Source organism: Sceloporus undulatus, chromosome 8 (genome assembly GCF_019175285.1).
Source record: "Sceloporus undulatus isolate JIND9_A2432 ecotype Alabama chromosome 8, SceUnd_v1.1, whole genome shotgun sequence".
NCBI lineage: Eukaryota > Metazoa > Chordata > Lepidosauria > Squamata > Phrynosomatidae > Sceloporus > Sceloporus undulatus.
Genome location: NC_056529.1, coordinates 13,328,679 through 13,350,452, shown reverse-complemented (window position 1 = coordinate 13,350,452; position 21,774 = coordinate 13,328,679). Strand labels below are relative to the sequence as shown.

Here is a 21,774-nt window from a genome sequence, read left to right as displayed (position 1 = left end):
CAATTGTAAAATGTCTCTAGTAAAACGTGTTTTGAAAAAGACATCTAAAGTTTTGATTTTGAAAATTCTTTGATACAGGAGTGTTTTCAAACTATTTGTCATGTAGCCACTCTTGTTCCTTCACATCTTTCAGGTGATCAATCTATTAGCCAACGATGGCTATCGGATGTTTGAAGCAGCCTTATTTTGTCCCCTGCCAATTGCTGTGCCTCTGCTGATGATTGTCTGTTCAGTCTATTCTTGCATCATCCTTGGTCCCACTGCACTCATAGGAACATTAGTGTATATTGTGTTCATACCCATACAGGTAACATGACAGTTCTCTAAACAATCATTGTGTTTTTATTTCAGCAAATGTTTAAAAAGATGAGGTTGTGTGGAATGTTTATAGTAGTCATTTATGAGACAGTGCCAAGTGGTTTTGTTCAGAATGCCAAAGCCTACTGCATAATTTAAGTAGAATTGCAGATAATTTACTGTTTTTTGTACAGTGCCTTCTAGTTTTAGATGCACTACTGATAAAAAAGACTTTCTACTGGCCATCTGGCTCAGTATTGTCTGAAACTAGCAGCCATTCTCCCAAGTTTTTGATTCTGCCTATCAACACTAACTCCATCTTCTCTCCAAGCTCAGAGGCTCCTCATTTCTTATTTTGAGCACAGAGAGGTATTTTTAAGAAGAATGAATATAATGACGCTGTGAAACTGTCCATAGCTGAGCAGTGATACCCATAGTGTCTTCCTGCTACTGCTGGCTCCAAAATGTCAGTATATCCAGTCTTCTTAAAAATAACTTTCCAAGCTCTGCTCTTAATACAGGCTGCTGGAGATAAAGAAAAGACTGTCATTCTCATACCTTGCTTTTGGTTGATCACCGTGGGATGCAGGACTACAGAGACCATATGGTCTGATTAGAGCTCAAAAAGTTCAGTTTGAGGGTACAACTTTCATAATCCCCCAGTCAGAATTGCCAGTCCTATTCTAGGACTTGTAATCCAGAAAAGGAAAACTTTTCTAAGCTGTGATCTGATGCAGCAAGGCTCTTTTAATGTCAGAGCTCCATGGAGATGCCAGATACTGAACCTGGGACCTTTTGCATGAAAGGCAAGTGCTCTCCACTGAGCAGCCCTTTCCTATGTTTAAATTAGTAGAAGTGGAAAATAATGTCCCTGGAATCACAATTTTGGATGAAAGTATCCACTTCACAAAACAAAGTCTGTCCCCATAAATTAACATAATTGTGAGGTTTGTGGTACATTTTGGAGAAACAAAATGCACACAAAACTATATGTAATTTTAAAAATATGAACAACTACAAGTGTATACAATTGACAGATATTTATTGTATTTATACCCTGCTCTTCAGAAATGGTCTCAGAACGGCTTACAAATTTTTAATTTGACAGTTTTCTTCCCTCAGCCTTACAATCTAAAAAGATGTGACACAAAAGGAGAAAGGAATGGCTGTTTAATGGGAATCCTCTATCACAGTGTATATTACATAATTTTACATATACTTAGCTATGTAACAGAGGTGCTAAGAAAACCTGTTCGTGAATTGCAAAGATTCATAACAGGGGCCAGGTAAGAATGGTCCAATGTTCATTGAAACTCCCTAGCCAGTATTCTGATGCCAGACGGAACCGATGCACAGTCTTGTTGTACATTGGTCCCAATGTGCATCAGCCACTTTGCTGACTCCCTATGTAGTACCATAACATCCAACCTTTACTGGATATGTACATTATGGAACTACCCAATTCTAATTCCTGCAGATGTAAGTCCACTTACAAAGGCATAAGTCCGAACAGGATTCTGGCCATAATGTACAAAATGTTTACACTGAGCATAAACTGTATGAAAAATGTGTACATGAAGGAAAAGAAAGTGAAGTCTTGCAATCTGATACAAAAAAGCTGAAGAAGGTAGGAGTCAAAGAATACAGGAGTTGGAGAAACATTAAAAAATCAACATAGAATGTTTTTCATATCCTTCTGAGTTAAACAGTCACTTATGGAAATATGTGTAGTTATTGTTTTAAAAAAGAAAGAAGAATATTTATCTCTGTGTCAGCTGTTTCCTTTTATGACATTTTTCCTATCTGCTACAGATGTCCATGGCCAGGCTTACTTCTGTCTTCCGAAGAGCTGCCATTTTGGTGACGGATAAACGTGTACGAATAATGAATGAGATTTTGACATGCATTAAGCTGATCAAAATGTACGCTTGGGAGAAATCTTTTGCCAAAGCTGTCAGAGGTACGAGAAAGAGAGAGAGAGAGATAAAAAAAATAGAGAAAGGACTTTTAAATTTCAATGAAATGCCTTAACTGGATCATTCTCGACAAATATCTGTGATTTACTGTTAATTCGAGAGGCAAGGCTATAATTTGCAAAATGACATGCCATTGTCTAGCAGGATGTATGATTTATCACTTTTCTCACATTATAATTGAAGGATGTCTTTTACCCTTTACAGGCATCAGGAAAGCAGAGAGGAAAATACTGGAAAAAGCAGGATATGTTCAAAGTGTGAACTCTGCCCTTACGCCAATTGTATCCACCCTGTCGATCGTCATGACATTTTTCATCCATACTCTTTTAAAGCTCGAACTAACAGCCTCTGTTGTAAGCTGCAATCCTAAATCACCATACAGAAATAATAGATTTCTTTTCCTCTTCATTTGTCCCCGTTGTCTATTATAGAACATTACAGCATTCTAAACTTTAGGTGCCCGACTACGTATTCCATTATTTGCCCAATTAGTTTCTTCATCAAGAGTGGTTTATTATAGAAGACCAGAAGGTTGATGCAGGCAGGCTGAGCCAAAGGCATTTTGCACAAGGCAAGATGGACTCCCCACTGTCTGTTGCACATATAGACACCCCAGCAACTGGGGTGAACCTATTGAACCAGTGGGACTGGAGTATGTATTAACCATATTGTTAGCTCCAGTTAAACTCACTGACTCAATTGTCAGTGAGTTTAACTGGAGTTTAACTGGAGTTTAGCTCCAGTTAAATACGGTTTAGGCCATGAATCTAATCAGGTAACCTTCAGATGCTGTTAGACTGCATGCAACTCTCCGAAGTCCCAGCCAGCATAGCCAATTGTGAAGAATGCTAGGAGCAACAATCCAGTGACATCTGAAGGGCTGCATGATGCTTACCCTAATTTAGAATTTGAGAATAGAATTCATTGTATTAGGTTTTAACCATACACCCCATCAACTGATACAGCACATTGTCTCAGAAATTCTTAAAAGATATAATATGAAAACTATTGTACATGATCCTAACAGTCTTTTACTCATTTCCTTTTGCAGGCCTTCAGTGTGATAGCAATGTTCAATGTAATGAGGTTTGTCATTGCCATTTTGCCATTCTCTGTGAAAGCTGCAGCAGAAGCAGCTGTTTCTTTAAAAAGGCTGAAGGTAAAATTGAAATGATTTTAGACATTCTAGAACTGTGCTCTCATTCTTGTTGTGGTTCCTGTACTATATCATGTTCTGATGATTAATTTATCCAAAGCTTAGGGAGTTCCTTTTTTTGGACTACAACATCCAGAAGGTTTCTGCAAGCTGCAGTTAATGGGATTTACACAAGTGTTGATTTATCAAATTCTCATTGATAGAATGGGTCTACTCTAGTTGGGACTAACAGTTGGATTTAGATCATAGGATTGAGGGGAAAAAGAGGAGGAGAGAAAGATTTTTTTCTTTTTGATATTATATTAATTGCATGTTAGATACTTCCTTTATTCATAAAGAAAATTGTCATCAACAGATAGATAGATAGATAGATAGATAGATAGATAGATAGATAGATAGATAGATTCCATTAAAAAATTAAATATACCTACAGCAGAAGAAAATCCATTCTAGATCAGACCAAAGGACCATCTATCTCTGCCTCTTCTTTTCCAGAAAATTCTGGTTACTCCAATTCCTCCAGCATATGTGATGCTTTTGAAGGACTCCCCTAATGCTGTGGTCCTGGATGGCGCCACGTTGTCTTGGGGACGTTATTTCAGTGAATGCAGCACCAAAGGGATCAAGGAGGCAACCCAGAGTGTCACTTCTGCCAACAAATGCAATGCCAAAAAGAGCACGGACACAACCCTGAACGGGAACAGCATCTGCAAAGACAAATCGGGGTCAAAATCAGTCATTTCTCCCTCTCAGATAACAATTGCTAGGAAGGATAGCAGCTGTCCCTTTGCTTTATGCAACCTAAATTTCGCAGTACCAAAAGTAGGTATACTTTTGAGCAAAAGTGTTTAAGTGGGTTTCTGTTTAAGCTAAAATGGAGGTGATTGAGACATCTAAGCACAGCAGGAATGTGAACACAGTCTTCATCCAGTCTGTGTCCATTTTCAAACAAGTGCAGAAGGGGGAAGATTTGATAATTTGTGTTGTTTTCTTTTATCACAGACTTGATTGCCATAATCTATATGGAAGTAGGAGATTGGAACATGAACCCATTTTACTTTATTATTTTCTTTCTCTTTTTTGTTGTTCTAGCATTAATTTGTTGAGTAGGAGCATGGGGTAATTGGAGAAGGGGATATTGCTATTTCATGTCAAGTTTTAACATTTAATAAAGTTATTAAAAACACATTCCCTTTGCAGGGCAAAATCCTGGGGATCTGTGGAAATGTTGGAAGTGGAAAAAGCTCAATCATCACAGCAATACTGGGACAGGTATGAGCACATTTAAACTCTGTGTTGATATATGTTCTTTGACACTTATGCTTCAGAGTCAACCTCCAGTGGAATGTCTTGTAAGCCTTTACATTTCTTGACAGTTAAATTGGGCCTTGACTACACTGATCATATAATAATTTCTGTGAGCACATGCTGCAATTGCACAGTATAGACATAAGGCCTACAGACTATGCACCTGAATTGCATCTCAGAGTTTCTCTGTTTGCAGTGATTTTACCAAAGTTGCAGCTATGGGGGGGGGGGGGGGGGCAAAATGAGGGCATTGCCCTCCAGATATACATTCTGCCTCCTACTGTACTTAAACATCCTTTGTGTTCAGTAGAATGCACGCATGCATAACATCCATGTATGTACCTGAGCACTTCTCTCAGTGTATGTGTATGCACACATGTGCACACACACACATCTATTTTTCCCTATATGGGGAGATGGTATATAAAATACAGATATTATTAAGTACCTAACACTGATTTAAGATCAAGAGCCCTCTGTGAGTCTGGGGGGAAAGCAGTTAACTGTTTCCTACAGTGCATTTCTTTTGCCATTGAATATTGTTAAGAGCTGTGTTAGCAAATTGTGTCAATTCGAAACAATCAGGGCACCCAGCCACAGATGGTGGCGAAACATAAGGAATAAACTCTTCTAGAACATGGCCACATAGCCTGAAAAACCCAGAAGAAACAATCAGGGCACCTCTTCACACATTTTATTTTGCATGTAATGGACTAAATATTACCAAAGCAACATTCCTCAGAAACTGCACTTTCAGTATACTCTGCATATGTTTCATACATCAGGTTGGTTCTATGGGACATTCTTAAGTCTGCAGTCACCTCAGGGTTTCACAAGCCCTGGAGAAAGTGCATAGGTTTCTACTCACAAAAACCTGTTTCTTTCTTCTTTAGTTACATTTTTGTCCCAGTTGTTCCTCCAATACGCTCCAGGCAGCATACCTGGCTCTCCCCTTTCCCACTATATCCTCACAACAACCCCAGGATCCCATAAGGGAGGAAAGCAGGATATAAACAAATAAAGAAACATGTTGAATGCACATTTTAAGGGGGTTGAAATGTTGGCTCCCCTGTAGCCAACATTTCTCAGCTGGAAGGAGAGACTTTCTTATATGTTGTGTGAAGATAGTTAGAACAGAGCTTAGAAAAGTTACTCTGGAGGATTCTGGGAGCTGTTGCTGATAAAAGTAATAACATTTCCAAGCTGTGAGAAGAATGCAGGAAGCTGCTTTTTACTGAATTAGATCATTGGTCTATCTAGCTTTCTGGTTATCTTCATTGGGCATGGAGAATGTGGGTCCTTCCAAATGTGACCATGATCTACTATGCTGGTTTTAATAGTTAATGGGAAAGCACAATAAAGCTGGCTGGATCTTGTGCTTCTTGTTTCAGATGTATTTGCATAAGGGGACAGTTGCTGTGGATGGTTCATTGGCTTACGTCTCACAGCAGGCATGGATATTTCATGGGACTGTCAGAGAAAATATACTTTTTGGACAAACCTACGATGAACAAAGGTAAATATGAAAACCAACTAGCAGAGGCCAAAGGGTAATATTGTGGATCTCTTCTTGCACTTTGCTTTTCAATTTAAATTGTAACAAACTCTAGTTTTTTGCTTCTGGAGATAAAGAATAAGCCATTCAAGTAGAAATTATTCAGAGCTTGGAAAAAAATTGCTTTTTAAAAATTACAACCTCTAAGAATCTCCCAGTCAGCATAGCCAGATAGTTCAGTTAGGTAACTGTAAACATATTAACTTACCTATTCAAGGAAATTGATAGCAGTGCTCCCAGGACAACTTACAATAAAATAATAAAAACCACAAGTTGAAAGCAGTAAATCACAAAGATCACATGAAAGCAAAACACAGCAGGGCATAAAATGAGATGACATACCAGCATAACATTTCAAACAGGAGGGAGAAAGCGGGGGCTGTGGCAAAGCCATGAGAGCTGCGTTCACCGCTCTACCTCACTGGGCCCCTTCTATGGGCTGCCACCTGGTGCAGTCCATGCCCCCTGCACCCACCCAGTAATGCCACTGACAAATAATCTGAGTTGGTGTGAGGGGCTTTCTGTGTCCTGATGATTGCGGATCTAACAAAGGCCCCATACAGACAGACCACAATAAAGCTGCTTCGAGTCACATTGGAGGTATGCTGTTTCAATGATGCATGCATCCTAAGAGTCCGGAAGCTGCGCCAAAGCTGTGCTCCAGTCCTTAGGAAACAGCATACCCCCAAATTGACTCGAAGCAGCTTTATTTTGGCCTGTCTGTATGGGGACATAATCAGATTGCCAAAGAGATGTCTCAGAGATTAGACACAGCTCAGTATAATTTTGAAGCAAATTTGTAGAGTGTCTTTTCCTTGGAAGAAAATAATTTATTTCAAGGAAGGCTGAACACAGTTCATTTTTAATATTCTAGATACAATTATGCCATCAAAGTCTGCTGCCTGAGGTCGGATATGGATATTCTTCCTTACGGAGATATGACTGAAGTAAGTGTTGTAAAAGAAGCTGATTTAACTGAGTCTTTCAGCATATGTGACAGAGCATTCCTTTTTTCTTTTTAAAATGATTATCTCCTACAGGGGCTTTTTATAGTGAAACAACCTCCTTATTCTTGCTCTATTTGTCATGAAGCTCCAACCTTAGTCTGCCAGGACTGTCTGTTTCAAATTAGGACAGTTGGGAGGTATAGATTTAGAGTGGCTTGCAGTAAATATCAGGCCCCTAGACTTCTGGAGTTTGTTTTCTGCTATACTACAGTGCAATTCAACTTGTTAAATATTGACCAGAAAGTGGCTTGCTTCTGCTTTTCAAAGTAGGCTGCATGGACAAAGTAGGGCTCTAATTTGTTTCAGGGCCACTAGACAATTTGTTCATTTTTGTCAGTGCGTTTTTTTAGTAGGGCAGAAGATGAAAGTCTCCTTTAAATATGCCCATTTTATTATCCATGTTACACTCTGAATTGCTGTGCATCCCTGTGAGTGACTGAAATGAAAGCAGGTACCTGTCCTGGGGGACCAAAACGTTATAATAATAGAATTTGGCATCATGTCCCTCCAGGCCATCTTGTCAGTTTAAATTTTCATTAGAATGCACTCTTAACAGGGAACATCCTCTAGCTTGGGACTCAAACATATTTAAAAAATATCTTGGTTCTGGCTGCAGCTCCACATTTCTCAGCGATTGTTTGAAAGAAGTCACTGGTTGCCCCATCTGGATGCCTACCTGCAGATCTTTGCTCATTTTGTTTCATGGGGACATCTTCCAGAAGACATGTCCAACACCAGACCCCAGAATAGTGGGGGTGAGGGGCTTGAACCTCCTAATTCTGGATTGGGGGAAGAACAGACCCTTAATTATTCAAAATAATTACCAACCGGCTCTGTCTATTTTCTTTGGCCTAAATGTATACATGTTTATGTACACACAAACTCCTGATGTGGACAGGCGTGCACACATACAAGCAAAACTCCTCATGGAGCAAGGAAAAAAGGGTGCCCCAAGAGCAGTGGCACAGCTTCCCTCCCTCTCTCACTCAGTTAACTACCACACCATTCATTTGCGCACCCACTCCATCCTCTTTTCATTTTTAACACACTTCTTCAGTCATACACTTCTCCTAGAGATGAAGGTTGCACCTACACTGCAAAACTAGTGCAGTTTGACATTGCTTTGACTGCCATGACTCAGTGCTATGGATTTTTAGGATTTGTAGTTTTGTCAGATATTTAGCCCTCTCTGCCAGAGAGCTCTGGTGCCACAATAAACTACAAATCCTAAGATTACATAGGATGGAGCCATGGCAGTTAAAGCAGTGTCAAACTGTATTATTTCTGTAGCACAGATACAGCCATAGTGTCTCATGCCTGCTTTGGTTTGTTTCCCCCCTTTGCTCCTACATACTTGACTAGCCTTCCTCATGTACTCTTATACTACATCCCCTCCACTTCTCCCACACACATCCCACACACATGCTCACAACCTCTCTCCAGTGTTTCTCCCTGTCCATCTGCACTTTTTCAGTGCTTCATCTTCTGCTTCCCGTTCCCATCTCCTTTGCCCCCACCATCCCATTTCATCCTATCTCATACAAACATAGGTTGTCCCACATATTAAGAGGCAGCCACAAATCCAAAAAATGTTAACAACTAGTTTGGGCAAACTGGCTGAATGACAGTACTACTGCCTCTCCTCTGAAATGATCAGGCATCAAAGCTGGGAGGTGCAGCTTGGACCCCCTGAGGAACTACCAGTCAGAAGTGTCCTTATAATCATCGTTGCATTTGCTTAATAGAATCTGACATATTTTCCCCTTTCCCTGAAATATTCATTTGATGCTTTAAACAATTTTGTAATATTTCATTTATTATTTTGGCATTATCCTAATGGTAGTCACATTATTAGCTGCTTTCCCTAATGGTATCATTGTTATGCATTGTCTTCTGCCTTTTTATTGTTTTGTAAAAAAAAAATATGTGCAAGTACACAAAATTCATCATGACCTCTCTGACAGTTTTGACTGCCACCTTCATCTTAAAAACAGTTCCAAGGTCTCTCTGCATCCAGCTCTGTCATTAGGCAGCAGGAAATAAGCTGCCTCAGGCAGCAGATTCTGAACGGCATGAAAAGACTATAAATTACTGCTTATGCAATTTAATGTCTCTGGTGCCAAAATAACTGCTGACATGGGGTATTTTGAATCTTGACTTTGGGAATAAAGGGCATCATTTGCTGTTCTGCCTCAGGCAGCAAAATGTCTGGGGCTGGTCTTACCCAGAGCTTGAAAAAATTGTTGTTGCTATTGTTATTATTACTATTAATTGAATTACATCATCCAGGATGTTGACTAGGGTGGTGTCTGCACAGGCCAGATACTCTGGAAGCAGCCTGAAGTATCCTCACCTGAGAGCTACCCAATGTCCTCCCGTTTCTTGGGGCCTCCATTGCGATGCTGGGTGGGTATTTATATGTGCAACCCAGCATAGCCACTGTTATAGTGAATCACTCACTCTGAGGTTGGAATGTTCAGCATTGATCACATGGATGGGCACCTTGTTCACTGCAGTAGCAGCTGCACAAGGTCTTTAAACAGAGGCTGGATGGCCATCCGTCGAGGATGCTTTGATTGACAGTTCCTGCATGGCAGCGGTTGGACTGGATGGTCCTTGTGGTCTCTTCCAACTTTATGATTCTATGATCCTGGTGGCACAGTGAGACTTGTTGTAAACAATGAGAGGGCTCTGGATCTGTTCAAAGCTCTAGTCAGAACAACTGAACTAACCAGGAGGCAGAGTTGAGGAGCAAGTTGGGAATCAAAACAGAAGACTAACCAAGGATGCCAGGGCAACTTTGCTGCTTAAGCAAGGTTCAGGTGGAGCAGGTATCCATCTTATACCACTTCCTGTCCAGGAAAAGCTGGTGAGCTTCCTGGATGGATGAAGAAAACGCATGGCCTAATGATGCTCCACTGAGAAGCTGCTATTTGTAGTTCAAAGAGCTGCCTTCAAATCCACTCACTTTTGACCGAAAGAAAGGAGTGGGAGAAAAGTATGGAATCCACAACTCATAACAACCCAGTTCCCTCTCTATTTTAATTATACCGCCTTCCTTTATCTTTCATAAAACATTTGTGTGGAAGGGGGAGGAAGAATAAAAACAATGTTTACAGGGATGTTTCTGCTACCCAGTAAATTAGAAAACTTCCTTGCCCCATCTAAGGTTGGTCCCAAGACTTCAGTACTTCTGTTCTTAACTTTCAATTAGGTCATTGAATATTTGCCCAAAAACATTTACTCAAAAGTAGGTTAAATAAACACATCTTTATGGGTGTTCACAAAACTTCAAGCATTTGGCAGAGAGATTAAATTTAGCTCAATGGTCACACATGTGATAAGCATATCAAGTCTATGTTCAAAAAGTTATTTATATGCAGAAAATCATTATATCATTCTTGGTAAAGAAAGAGCTGGTAATGTGTAAATTTATCATGGATGCTGGGGAAATTCCATGGTTGAAACTCAGCTGTGAATCATGGCTCGGTAGTTGCATCTTAATAAGCCTGTAAAGCTTTTATGAAATGGGAAACTCTTATATAAAAATTGTTATTATCCCCTGACTGATGCAGCAATTTTGTCCTTTTATAGATAGGGGAAAGGGGTATCAACCTTTCTGGAGGCCAAAAGCAGCGAATCAGCTTAGCTCGTGCTGTCTATGCCAATAGAGATATTTATTTATTGGACGATCCTTTGTCAGCAGTGGATGCACATGTTGGGAAACATATATTTGAAGAATGTATTAAAGTTGCCCTGGAAGGGAAGACCATACTCCTTGTTACCCATCAACTTCAGGTAATGGAAAGAGTATCAGGTTAGTTTCAACAGTTTGATCCTACCAAATAATAGAGATAAATGATGAAGTGGTGAGGTAATAATGTACAAGTCTAGGCTGGGACTGCTCAAAGTGAGATTAATCCAGTGATCAATTTTTAAAGCATGGAATATAAGTGCTGATCCAGTGGTCAATCCCAGCTACAATAAATACATTGAATTCATGTGAACATGGTAAATCACTTCTTATATAAATCCCATTGATTGACGGGGCTACTCTGGTTGGAACTAAGAATTAGATTTAAGGTGGATTGGCCCAAAATTTTACCCTTGACATATCCGCAAGTCATATCAAAATCCATAATTTTGGCCCTAAAACCTCCCTTTGACTTATATATGAGGTTTACTTACAGTTGAGTATGTACGTACTCAGTTGAACTTTGGGGTCATTCACACTACAGAATTATAGTGCTATGATTCCACTTTAATTACTAAAACTGCATCCTATGGAATCCTGGGACTTGCAGTTTAGGGAAAGATTATTTAGCATTCCCAACCTAAGTGTTCCAGGGTCTCAGCAAACTACAAACACCGGGATTACATAGAATGGAACCATGACAATTAAAGTGGAACCACAGCACTATAATTCTGCAGTGTGAATACACCTCTGGATCTCCCAAGCCAAGAATGTAACCACTATATCCCTTTGTCTTTTATTGTAATGTATTGTCGTAGTGGGGTGGGGTGGGGTAAGGCTCATCAAATGATCTGTGGTGGGAAATGGAGGTTTTACTAGTGTCTGGCCTGGAGCTTGGAAGTTATTACACACCTTCTATGCTATCCTTTTGATGCTTGTGGTTATTTTTCATCATCATTCAAGAACTTTCAAAAACATCCCTGCAGTTGTCTTTTTCTTGATTTAGAATTGTCTCCAATCCAAGCCGCCTTAAAAAATGAAATGAAATGAAAAAATCCACCTGCAGATGGCACAATAAACTCAGAGCAGTGTTCAGCTACTAAAAATGCATTTTTTCCCAAAAAGAAACAGATAGAAAGCAGAAGGGGGGGGGGGGGAATGGTATTTCTGCTAAGGAACACAGAGAATTTGTGTTGCTCAACATAAGCGGAACCGTTCCATAGACAAAATGAGCAGCCTATCAAAAGTTATAAGGATATCCCTAGACATTCCCCTAGAGTTTCTCTTATTTCACTGATTCAGCTCTGAATCAGAAAGTATCATGTACATATTGTCAGCCCCCTAAATTCACTACCCTTTCCTCATTCAATGGGTTATGGAGCATCCCATTTATTTATGTAGCTATTTGTTTACAGGTTCCACTGGGAATAGATGCACAGAGAAGTTTAGAAATACTACGAATGCCAATACTGTACCAGTAAAACTACGCTAGTACTATAAAATGTAGAGATCCAATGTGGTGTAGTGATTTGAGCATAGGACTAGGAGTCAAGAGATTAGGTTTTGATTCACACTCAGCCATGGAAACCATGGGTCTGCCAGGGTTGCCATAAACTGGAAACTACTTGAAGGCATAGAACAACAAACCATAAAATGTAGTAGAAGGATATTGTCCTTCTATTGGCAGGCAATGACTTTTTTTTTTAATTCCAGCTGACTGGCTTCAGAGGAAAGGGTTTTTGAATGGAGTTGGGGAGTGTATGAGAGGAAGGAAATGTTCCACTCTCTTTTACTGGTGTGCTTTTCAAATCCTTCTAACTGGGTTCTAATACTATGAGATCTTATACTTTTCAATGGACCTGTGTGTTTCTTTTAATTATGACCGTCTTGAGTCTCAATTTTGCAAAGATGGTGGAACAGAAATTGAATCAATCAATAAGCCAAACAGTTCAAACATGACAGCAATACAGGCATACCTCAGTAAACAAAGTATCTGAAAAAGAAAGGTATAGCTGTAATTTAATAAGAGAAGCAAATAATTTATTGCATCTCCCCCCTCCCCTCGAGAAGTACATGGGAAATGAAATGATTCTGTAATTTTTTAAAAAATGAAAGTCTTTAGAGCTTAAGTTCAAAAAATATTCATGATGTTCAAAAATATTCACAGATATTCTGTTTCAATCTCTCTCTCTCTCTCTCTCTCTCTCTCTTACAAAAATGACAACATACCAGTATTTAGAATTTTGTGATGAAATCATATTGCTAGAAGATGGAGAGATATGCGAGAGCGGCACTCACACAAAACTGATAGAAGCAAAAGGACGCTATGCACATCTAATTCAAAATCTGCATGCAGAAGAAGCAATGGTGGGTTTAGTCTAAAGTGGCTTTGCTTAAGAATGACAAGCAGGAGCATATCAACAGTTCTATAAGATCAGACCAACGGTTTATTTAGTCCAACATTCTGCTCACACATTCTGCCTATGAAATGAAACTGCACTCTCCGTCTCACATTCTCCAGCAAGTGATGCATAGAGGCAATGTGCATTCAGCTGTTAATACTGGTTGTGATCTATAACCATCTAGGCAAGTAGCCATTGATAGTCCTAATCTTTATTAATTTATCATCCAGGTTTTAAATCAGGGATGGAAAGCTGCTAAAGGATAGGGCTGCAATGCCTCCATGGAGACCTTGGTAGGCCAACACAGAGAAATGTAAGGTACCGCACTTAGGGCAGAAAAATGAAATGCACAGATATAGAAGGGGGGACACCTGGCTGCATGAAACTACATGTGAAAGGGATCTAGGAGTCCAAGTAGACCACAAGTTGATCATGAGTCAACAGTGTGATGTGGCAGCTAAAAAGGCCAATGCGATTCTAGGCTGCATCAATAAAAGTATAGTGTCTAGATCAAGGGAAATAATAATGCCACTCTATTCTGTTTGGTCAGGCCCCACCTGGAATATTATGTCCAGTTCTGGGCCCCACAATTTAAAAAGGATGTTGAGAAACTGGAGTGTGTCCAAAGGAGGGTGACTAAAATGGTGAAGGGTCTGGAAACCATGCCCTATGAGGAAAGACTCAGGGAGCTGGGGATGTTTAGCCTGGAGAAGAGAAGTTTAAGAGGTGATATGATAGCCCTGTTTAAATACTTGAAAGGATGTCACATTGAGGAGGGAGCAAGCTTGTTTTCTGCTGCTCCAGAGACTAGGACCCAGAGCAATGGATGCAAGGAAAAGAGATTCCAGCTCAACATTAGGAGGAACTTGCTGACAGTAAGGGCTGTTTGACAGTGGAACACACTCCTTCCTCAGAGTGTAGTGGAGTCTCCTTCCTTGTGCTGTTGCTTGTAGGCTATTCAGACAGATCTTGCTGAGCATTGTTAGGGATACAATTCTGGACTGGATGGACTGTGGGCCTGATCTAGCCAGGCTTTTCTTTTATTCATATCTAGAATTTAGAAGGCTTGAAGCTCCAGTGTATTCTATCTGCCCATCTTGGTTTCTATTATTTATATACCCCATTTCTTTCAAAGGCTCCCAAAGGAGTGAACACAAAAAATAATAAAGTACAGTAAAATAAAATACATCAATCATCTATGAAAACAACAATGTAAGAGAGAGAGAAAAAACACAGCATAAGGGAAGATGAATAAGTTGAAAGTCTTTTCATGCTGAAAGATAAGTGTGTTCCTACCAGTCTGATACATAAGGACTAGCAGCCTTAACAAGCAATGAAAAATACAAAATGTTGTAACAACAAGAAGAAATAGACACTATCTTTTCTTAGTAACAGAGTATTCTAATTATTTAAGAATTCAGGGCAAACAAGGTGCAAACAATGCCCACAAAAGAACCATGATCATAAATGAGTAAGAATAAGAATGTCATGAACATTATTCTCTTATTTTTCAATTTTAAACCAGAGAATTAGAGCCAGAACTGCTGCCATAAGATGTAGTGCCAATTGCCATTTTATATTCTTATTTTAAATCTTAATACTTAGAAATTCACTTTGTCAAATTAATGGAGGATAAAGTTATCAGCGGTTGCTAGTCATAATGACTCTGTACTACCTCCAGAATTAGAGCCACCATGTCTCTAGGTACCATTTGTTGGGGAATAACAACATGCTTATGTTCATGGAGAAATCCCACAGACAGCTCATTGGCCCCTGTGTAGACTAAGCAAAGCAGTATGGCCTTTCTTACATTCTTATGAAGGTATTGTTGCACTTTCATCTTGGGTTATGTGTGCTCACAGGGACCTGGTTGGCCACTGTGGGAAAAGAGGACTTTGGACTAGACAAACCTTTGGTCTCACAAAGCTCTTTTTAGGTTCCAAAGTAAAATTTAACACCTGTATTTCCTTATTTCAGAGTCCAAGCAATGGTTTCCTTAACTCAAGTGCAGTGACAGGAACAGAAGAAGAGGTTCAGGAGAATGTTCCCGAAGTCTCTTACAAAGGAGTTGAAAATCCTGGTAAAATCATTGAAAAATCTTGTTCGACTATTTGAACAGCTCACATACTTTGCCTGACTCTTCTCTCGTGTCCTCAGCTTTCGATATGTCTGATGAGGCCAATGAGGAATCGAAGAAAGACCTTGAAGTGAGAAGAGATGCAGGTATGCTACAAGGCATAAGCTAAACCCATAACATCCATGGGGTGGTATTTTGAGTGCTGGACTATGACTCTGGGAACCCAGGTTCAATTCCCAGTTTGGCCATAGAACCCACTGGGTGATCTTGGGCAAGTCATAGTCTCTCAGCCTCAGAGTGTGGCAAAGGCAAACCCCTCTGAAGAAACTTACCAAGAAAACACTATGATGGGGTTGCCTTAGGGTCACCAGAAGTTGGAAATGACTTGAAGGCACACAACAATAAAGGTTTCATTGTAGTGTGTGTGTGTGTTTTGGATTTTGCTGTGTTTGTTTTCTTAAAACCTCCTAAAGATAAGGACATGCCCAAGATGCAGTTCTGAACTGAACCAAAAGCTATGAGTTTTTAACACAGTAAAACTCCAACATGAAATCGCATTTTCTCAATAAACAGTCTCCCCTCTCATCAGCTTCAAATTTAATGCAGATATAAAATAGCTCAGTGATAGAGGATGGGGAAGAGTGAGGAGGAGAAATTGGTTCCTTTGTCTGCTTATCTTTTTGTCTTGTGGTGTTTTGCTTTATGTATCATTGGATGGGAAAACAACAGCATCAATAGGCTTTTGCAATTGATCACTTTTGGTAAATCAACGCCTGTCACCTTTGAATTTCTGTCACGGATTTCAATTCATTCAAGAGCCATTAGGAAAACAGAGGGAGAGCATTTACCATATGGCTTCATCCAGGGGAGGCTGGCTAGGGAAATACATTTCACCTAGACTCCCATGAAGACTGAAATGTTTATTTTAGTGGATAGACTCGAGTGACGTCCAATTTTGGTTAAAATGCATGAGATTTGTCAGTATCGGGTAACATTTCATTGTGAATAAATACTTGATGGTTTCTGCGACAGCTCCTGCAAACCAACTTGTTCAAGAAGAAGGAAGGCAAGAAGGCTCCGTGACGTGGAAAACTTACTGCACTTATATCAAGGCATCTGGAGGTACCTCCTAATGAAGCTGACTTTTCAGGCAATTTGGCCTTTCTGTCTGTCAATTTGGGCTAAAATGTATACTTTTATACTCTGCTTAGTGCACAGAAGGAGAACTGTTGAGCATTCAAATCCACCTCAAATATTCAATCATAATTTTTGTCATATATTTATTGTTTATTATCCTCACAAACATAAAACATATATATAATATAAATCATACATGTAATACAATCAATCTTACATTTAGATACCCCATTATCTTTGTTGCATCTTCTCCTATGTGACTTCCTTAGGTTCTCCAGTCCTACACAGAGTAATCTCCCTCAAATCCATTTCATCTCAGTCTTCTAATTTATCCTATATCCCATGTTATATTCATATCCATATCCATATATATTCATATATATTATGTTAAATATGTATACAGTGCATGCACACAGACCCATTGAAGAAACCTTGTTGGAATAAAAAGGACTTTGTCTGCCAAGGAAAGGAGACTAGAGAGGGGTCCAGCCTAGCCTCCCGTGGAGTGAGATTCCAAAGATTGGGAGATACCATCAAGAAAGTCCTCTCTTGTGTCTTCACAAGACAGGGCTATGATGGCTGTGGGACAGTAGAAGGTTTTCCACTGAGGCAGCTTAGGACTTTTGATGGGTTCATATGGGAGAGTATGATTTTTCAGGTAGTCTGGTAGTTTCAGATAGTTTCAACACACGTATGGTTACAATAACTAATTGGACCCAATCTTTCATCTTAGGTTTCATCTTATGGTTCTTCATCGTGCTCCTCTTTGTTCTCATGATTGGTTGTTCAGCCTTCAGCAACTGGTGGCTGAGTCACTGGCTGGAGCAGGGATCTGGGGTAGGTATAGCACTCAGAACTATAGTATTCAGCTAGGCACTTATATGAGGCATATCCAGGGGTGTGGTTATGATGGGGAGGAATGAGTGCATTGGCCCCATAAAGCCCCCTCCCAGTTTAGAAATCCAAAGACAAAGGGAGGAAAAGTAATCAAGGGAATATAAACAGAGCAAATACAAGAGTTCCAGCTGCAAAATATTTTCAGTGTTTATGTAGTGCTAGAAATTTGGAGATGAAGAAAAATTTAATGGAGAGATGCAGAATTCGTATTTTGGGTGGTATGCCTTCATTCTCTTCACATATGCCTATACCTCTGGTGCAGCTAAGTATTTTTCCTCCCTGTTTTTGAAGTCCACCAGACTTGATATTGCCTCATCCTCCCCCCCCCCCAAACAAATGAGCCAGAGGCAAAAAGAGAGCTGTTCTTTTGCCAAGAAAAGAACAGGTTTTCAAAATCAAGTACTGCTCTCTGGAGACAAGGTAATTATCCCCTCTGTAGTGCAGGGTGCTTTCCAAACATCACTGCACTAATACGAATGGCTTTCTTTTCAATTTAAGGGAAACATCACCAACATGTTTGAGATTAACCCTTGGACAGGACCAAAAGACTTTGCTTACAGTAAGGCGGCATAACAAACATTGCCGAAACGCTGCACACAACATTGCCACTATAAATCAAAGCCAAACTCTAAAGGCTTACTCATTTTGTAATGAGAAGGCTAGGACCAGCCCTAATGTAAGGCAGATGGGTGCAGAATTTGCTCTGCTGTTTCAGGCAGCAACATATCTTGGGAAGGCTGCCTTAAGAGAAGAATCAAGGTTCAACTAAGCATACAAATTGCAATGATTATGTATATGAAAGGATAGCTTGGCATCTAATTAAGAAGGCAAAGGGAGATGGGTAGAGAAAAGTCACAGCAATATGCATTAAACAAATGAAACCCACAACAAAATGTTGCAGTATCAGATGCTCTTGTTCGTGGCTCCAGATGGGGCTGAATAAGACATGCTGAGGGGTTAAGAATAGCACATTTAAGAAGCCCCATAGTGTTACCTTGCTTATTCAGATTGTAGCTACAGGGAGGCAAAGTAAGAGTATTCCTCTCCAAATAAGAGTCCCGCCATGAAATATTACTTCAGTGTCCAAATATTTGGCATTCCACGAATTTAAAACTTCAGTTGAATTTAGAAAATAAAATACTGTAGTTATCATTATTTCTTATTATAATATTTGTTATTAAAATTATTTTGCTTTTTGGCATGTTTTAACATAAGGGCTGAGGTCCTACAACACTGACTTAATTATGAATGTGGAACCAGCATGGTGTAGTGGTTTGAGTGTTGGACAACAATGCTGGAGACCAGAGTTCAATTCCCAGCTTGGCCATAAAACTCACTGGGTGACCTCAGGGCAAGGCAATGGCAAGCCACCTCTGAACAAATCTTGCCAAGAAAATCCCATGATAGATGCCCCTTAGAGTTGCCTTAAGTCAGAAATGACTTGAAAGCACACAACAACAACAAGGTCTGTTCTGCAATTGATGAGGGCACAGCAGGATGATGCTTTCAGCTCCTTCTCACCAGCAATGTACAGTGAGGCAAGGAGTTTCTTCTAATTGTTGCAGCCTTGCTAGCTGGTGGGATGGGGCTGGAAATGTCATTCTGTTGTGCCCTGTTTGCAAGCAGACTTCTACTGCTCTGAGAAGCTCCCTGAAGTTTAAGGTGAGATTTGGGAGCCATTGTGCTTGTGGCAGTATTGCCTAACTGAATATGGAGCAGTTATGGACCCATAACTAGGTATAATAAGACAATTGCCACCTAAATAAGAACTCTCCCCTCCCAGCCGCCCTCTCTATGAATTTTTCCTTTACTGCCCAAATTTCTGGCATTGCAGTAACTTAAAACTTCAATTGAGCATTTAAAAATGCAATTTAGGCCTGCAAAGAAAAGGGGCATTTAGTGTTACTAAGGAAATCCTAGGTTATGGATCTGTAACTGCAAGACAGAATGCAAGTTATTAAGACTGTTGGATGTGGTGTTAAGCATCTTTAACAGTCATTATTTTGAAACTATTAGGGGCTGTCTCTGTAACACCAGGATTCTGAGACTTCTGAAATATCAAGGTGTGGGTTCAAGAGCCCATCCATTGTCAGAACCTATTGTTGGCAATGCTTTGCAAGTACTTTTAATATCTTGGTGTGACTGAAGAACTATTTATCCTGATCTTGCTTTGTTTCTTTTATTCTAAATACATTTCATAGACTTTAACATCTCTGCATGCTTTTGGATAGTAGCTCAGTGGGTAGTAACTCAAACGTTTGACAATAAGAAAAAGGATAAAAATCCTTTTCTGATCCCTCTTTTATAATCATTAGTTTGAACTCCAACCAGCCCAATCCAGCTGATAATCTCCCTCTTCTATGAGGTTGATGCCATTTTGGCTGCATAAAACTGAATGTTAGAAATATATGTCTTAATATGTCACAAAGCCTGGATGTTAAAGATATATGTCTGAAATGTTTTATGCAGGATTTCCTGGCTTCTTTCCTTTGAGTAAAATCATTAATTTTCTCACTAGGCAAAGTGAAGTCTATCTCATTAGACAGCATAAAGAACCAACCAATGCTTCTTAGTCTCAAATTGCTATTATTTGGAAAGGGATTCAATGTAATCTAAACTCAGGTTGTTGTTGTTGCTATTTGCCATCAACTTTGACTTATGATATCCCTATGAATGTGAGATTTCCAAGAAGTTGTTTCAAAACATCTGTTCTTTTAAGGGGAACTGCAGTTCTACACAGAACATAACCTGCACAGAAGGAAGTATCACTGATAATCCTCAACTGCACTTCTATCAGCTAGTCTATGGAATGAGCATCATCTCCATGATCATCCTAAGCTTCATCAAAGGTTTTGTTTTTACCAAGACGACATTGCGAGCTTCATCAACTCTACACAATACGGTCTTTTACAAGGTATAGCAAACCTTTAGTCTGTGGATATTATTATGATGTGTTTGAATGAGAACTGGATTTTATAATACAGTGAGCCCGCGCCATACGCGGGCTCCTTATAGGCGGCTTTCAGCATACGCTGAAGCTGCCTGGGAAATGGCAAGTGCCCCATGTTTGCGTATTGCCGTGCAGCGAGCACGAGCCCCATTATATCCAATGGGGCTTGTGAATGGCACGTGCGGCTGCAAGATGCACGCGCAGCGAGCATGAGCCCCATTGGATATAATGGGGCTCAAGCTTATGTGTTTTGTGCTTTACGCAGGGGGTGGGGTGTGGTCCGCATAATGAAGGGCCCACTGTACTAATTTGTGGGGTCAGAAAGTCACTAATCATTTACCCTGCAATTACAAATGACACTTTCAGATTTCTAATATAGCTCAGTATACAACTCAGAGCTGGAACAAGATTAATAAATCGGTGATAAATGGCTAGTGTGGATTTGTGTGCTGGTATGCTTGTTCAGGACAGGGGTGTAGAATGTGTGGCCCTCCAGATGGGGGTGGTTTACAGATCCCCAGCTCTGGGCAGCACAAGACAGTAGTGAGAGTCAAAAGGAACTGAGGCCCAACAACATCTGACAGGGTCACATATTCCCATGCTCCTGATTTAGGGTCTGCATGGAACTTCAAATTTCATAGTATTTATATCATTTCTAGAAAGGGTCCTGCAGTCCTCTCCTTAATTCTCACAGATAAAAACAATATCTAGATTTCTGACCAGTTAGTTCTTTGAGGAATGTGCTGGGCCAAAGCATCTCACAGAAGAACAAGGCAAAACTGCACACTGAAGAGACAAGTGTAGGTCAGAAAGAAAACCCTGAAGGTTTCCCACAAAACAGTGTTGACTCTTAATATGCTCATTTTCTGTTATGGAGACTCCTTGCCATCACCAAGAGCAATCTAGCCCATGGTGAGGGGTGAGGGACAAGCAGTCAGTGACATCTAGCATTGCAGGTGCCTGGAAGAGGATGGGGGGGGGGGGGAGAGTGGCAGTAGTGACCTGCCCTGGCCTGCCTCCTTCCCTTCTGATGTCTTGCTTGTTTGCTCCCTGTACCCCCAGCTGCTTACTACCCACCCAATGCCCACCCAGAGTTGCCAGGGGCCAGGTGGGTGGCTGAGCAATTGGGCCAGTTGGAGGGAATGGAAGGGGCATGTGCTGCCTCCTTCACTGGTCCCTTGGCTCTCTCATCCAAGCAAGTTATGGCACAGGAGAAGGGGGAAAGGAACATGTACATGCTTCCCCCTCCTCCTTTGGTGCCTTGGGTCCCTCGTCCAAGAGAGACATGGTACCGGAGAAGGCTGGAGGGGCACTCTAA

General features: G+C 40.3%; 1 protein-coding gene across 5 annotated transcripts in view; it reads left to right on the top strand.

Annotated features, from left to right (window-relative positions):
* Positions 1–21,774, top strand: part of LOC121914211 (ATP-binding cassette sub-family C member 12-like) — a 60,782-nt gene that overhangs the window by 16,561 nt on the left and 22,447 nt on the right. For 4 of the 5 annotated variants that reach the window (XR_006100488.1, XR_006100489.1, XM_042437430.1 and 1 more), the window contains 15 exons: positions 134–307; positions 2,110–2,257; positions 2,478–2,626; positions 3,325–3,432; positions 3,925–4,251; positions 4,630–4,701; positions 6,129–6,253; positions 7,167–7,239; positions 10,894–11,097; positions 13,226–13,360; positions 15,373–15,475; positions 15,553–15,618; positions 16,505–16,594; positions 17,343–17,446; positions 20,226–20,420. Coding sequence is in view for 3 of the 5 variants with exons in the window: in XM_042437430.1 (XP_042293364.1) it covers positions 134–307; positions 2,110–2,257; positions 2,478–2,626; positions 3,325–3,432; positions 3,925–4,251; positions 4,630–4,701; positions 6,129–6,253; positions 7,167–7,239; positions 10,894–11,097; positions 13,226–13,360; positions 15,373–15,475; positions 15,553–15,618; positions 16,505–16,594; positions 17,343–17,446; positions 20,226–20,420 (2,073 nt within the window). In the remaining 2 variants the exon portion in view is untranslated. Of the gene's footprint in view, positions 1–133; positions 308–2,109; positions 2,258–2,477; positions 2,627–3,324; positions 3,433–3,924; positions 4,252–4,629; positions 4,702–6,128; positions 6,254–7,166; positions 7,240–9,581; positions 9,706–10,893; positions 11,098–13,225; positions 13,361–15,372; positions 15,476–15,552; positions 15,619–16,504; positions 16,595–17,342; positions 17,447–20,225; positions 20,421–21,774 lie in introns of those variants that run through there. The other variant, XM_042437433.1, reaches the window with a different exon arrangement.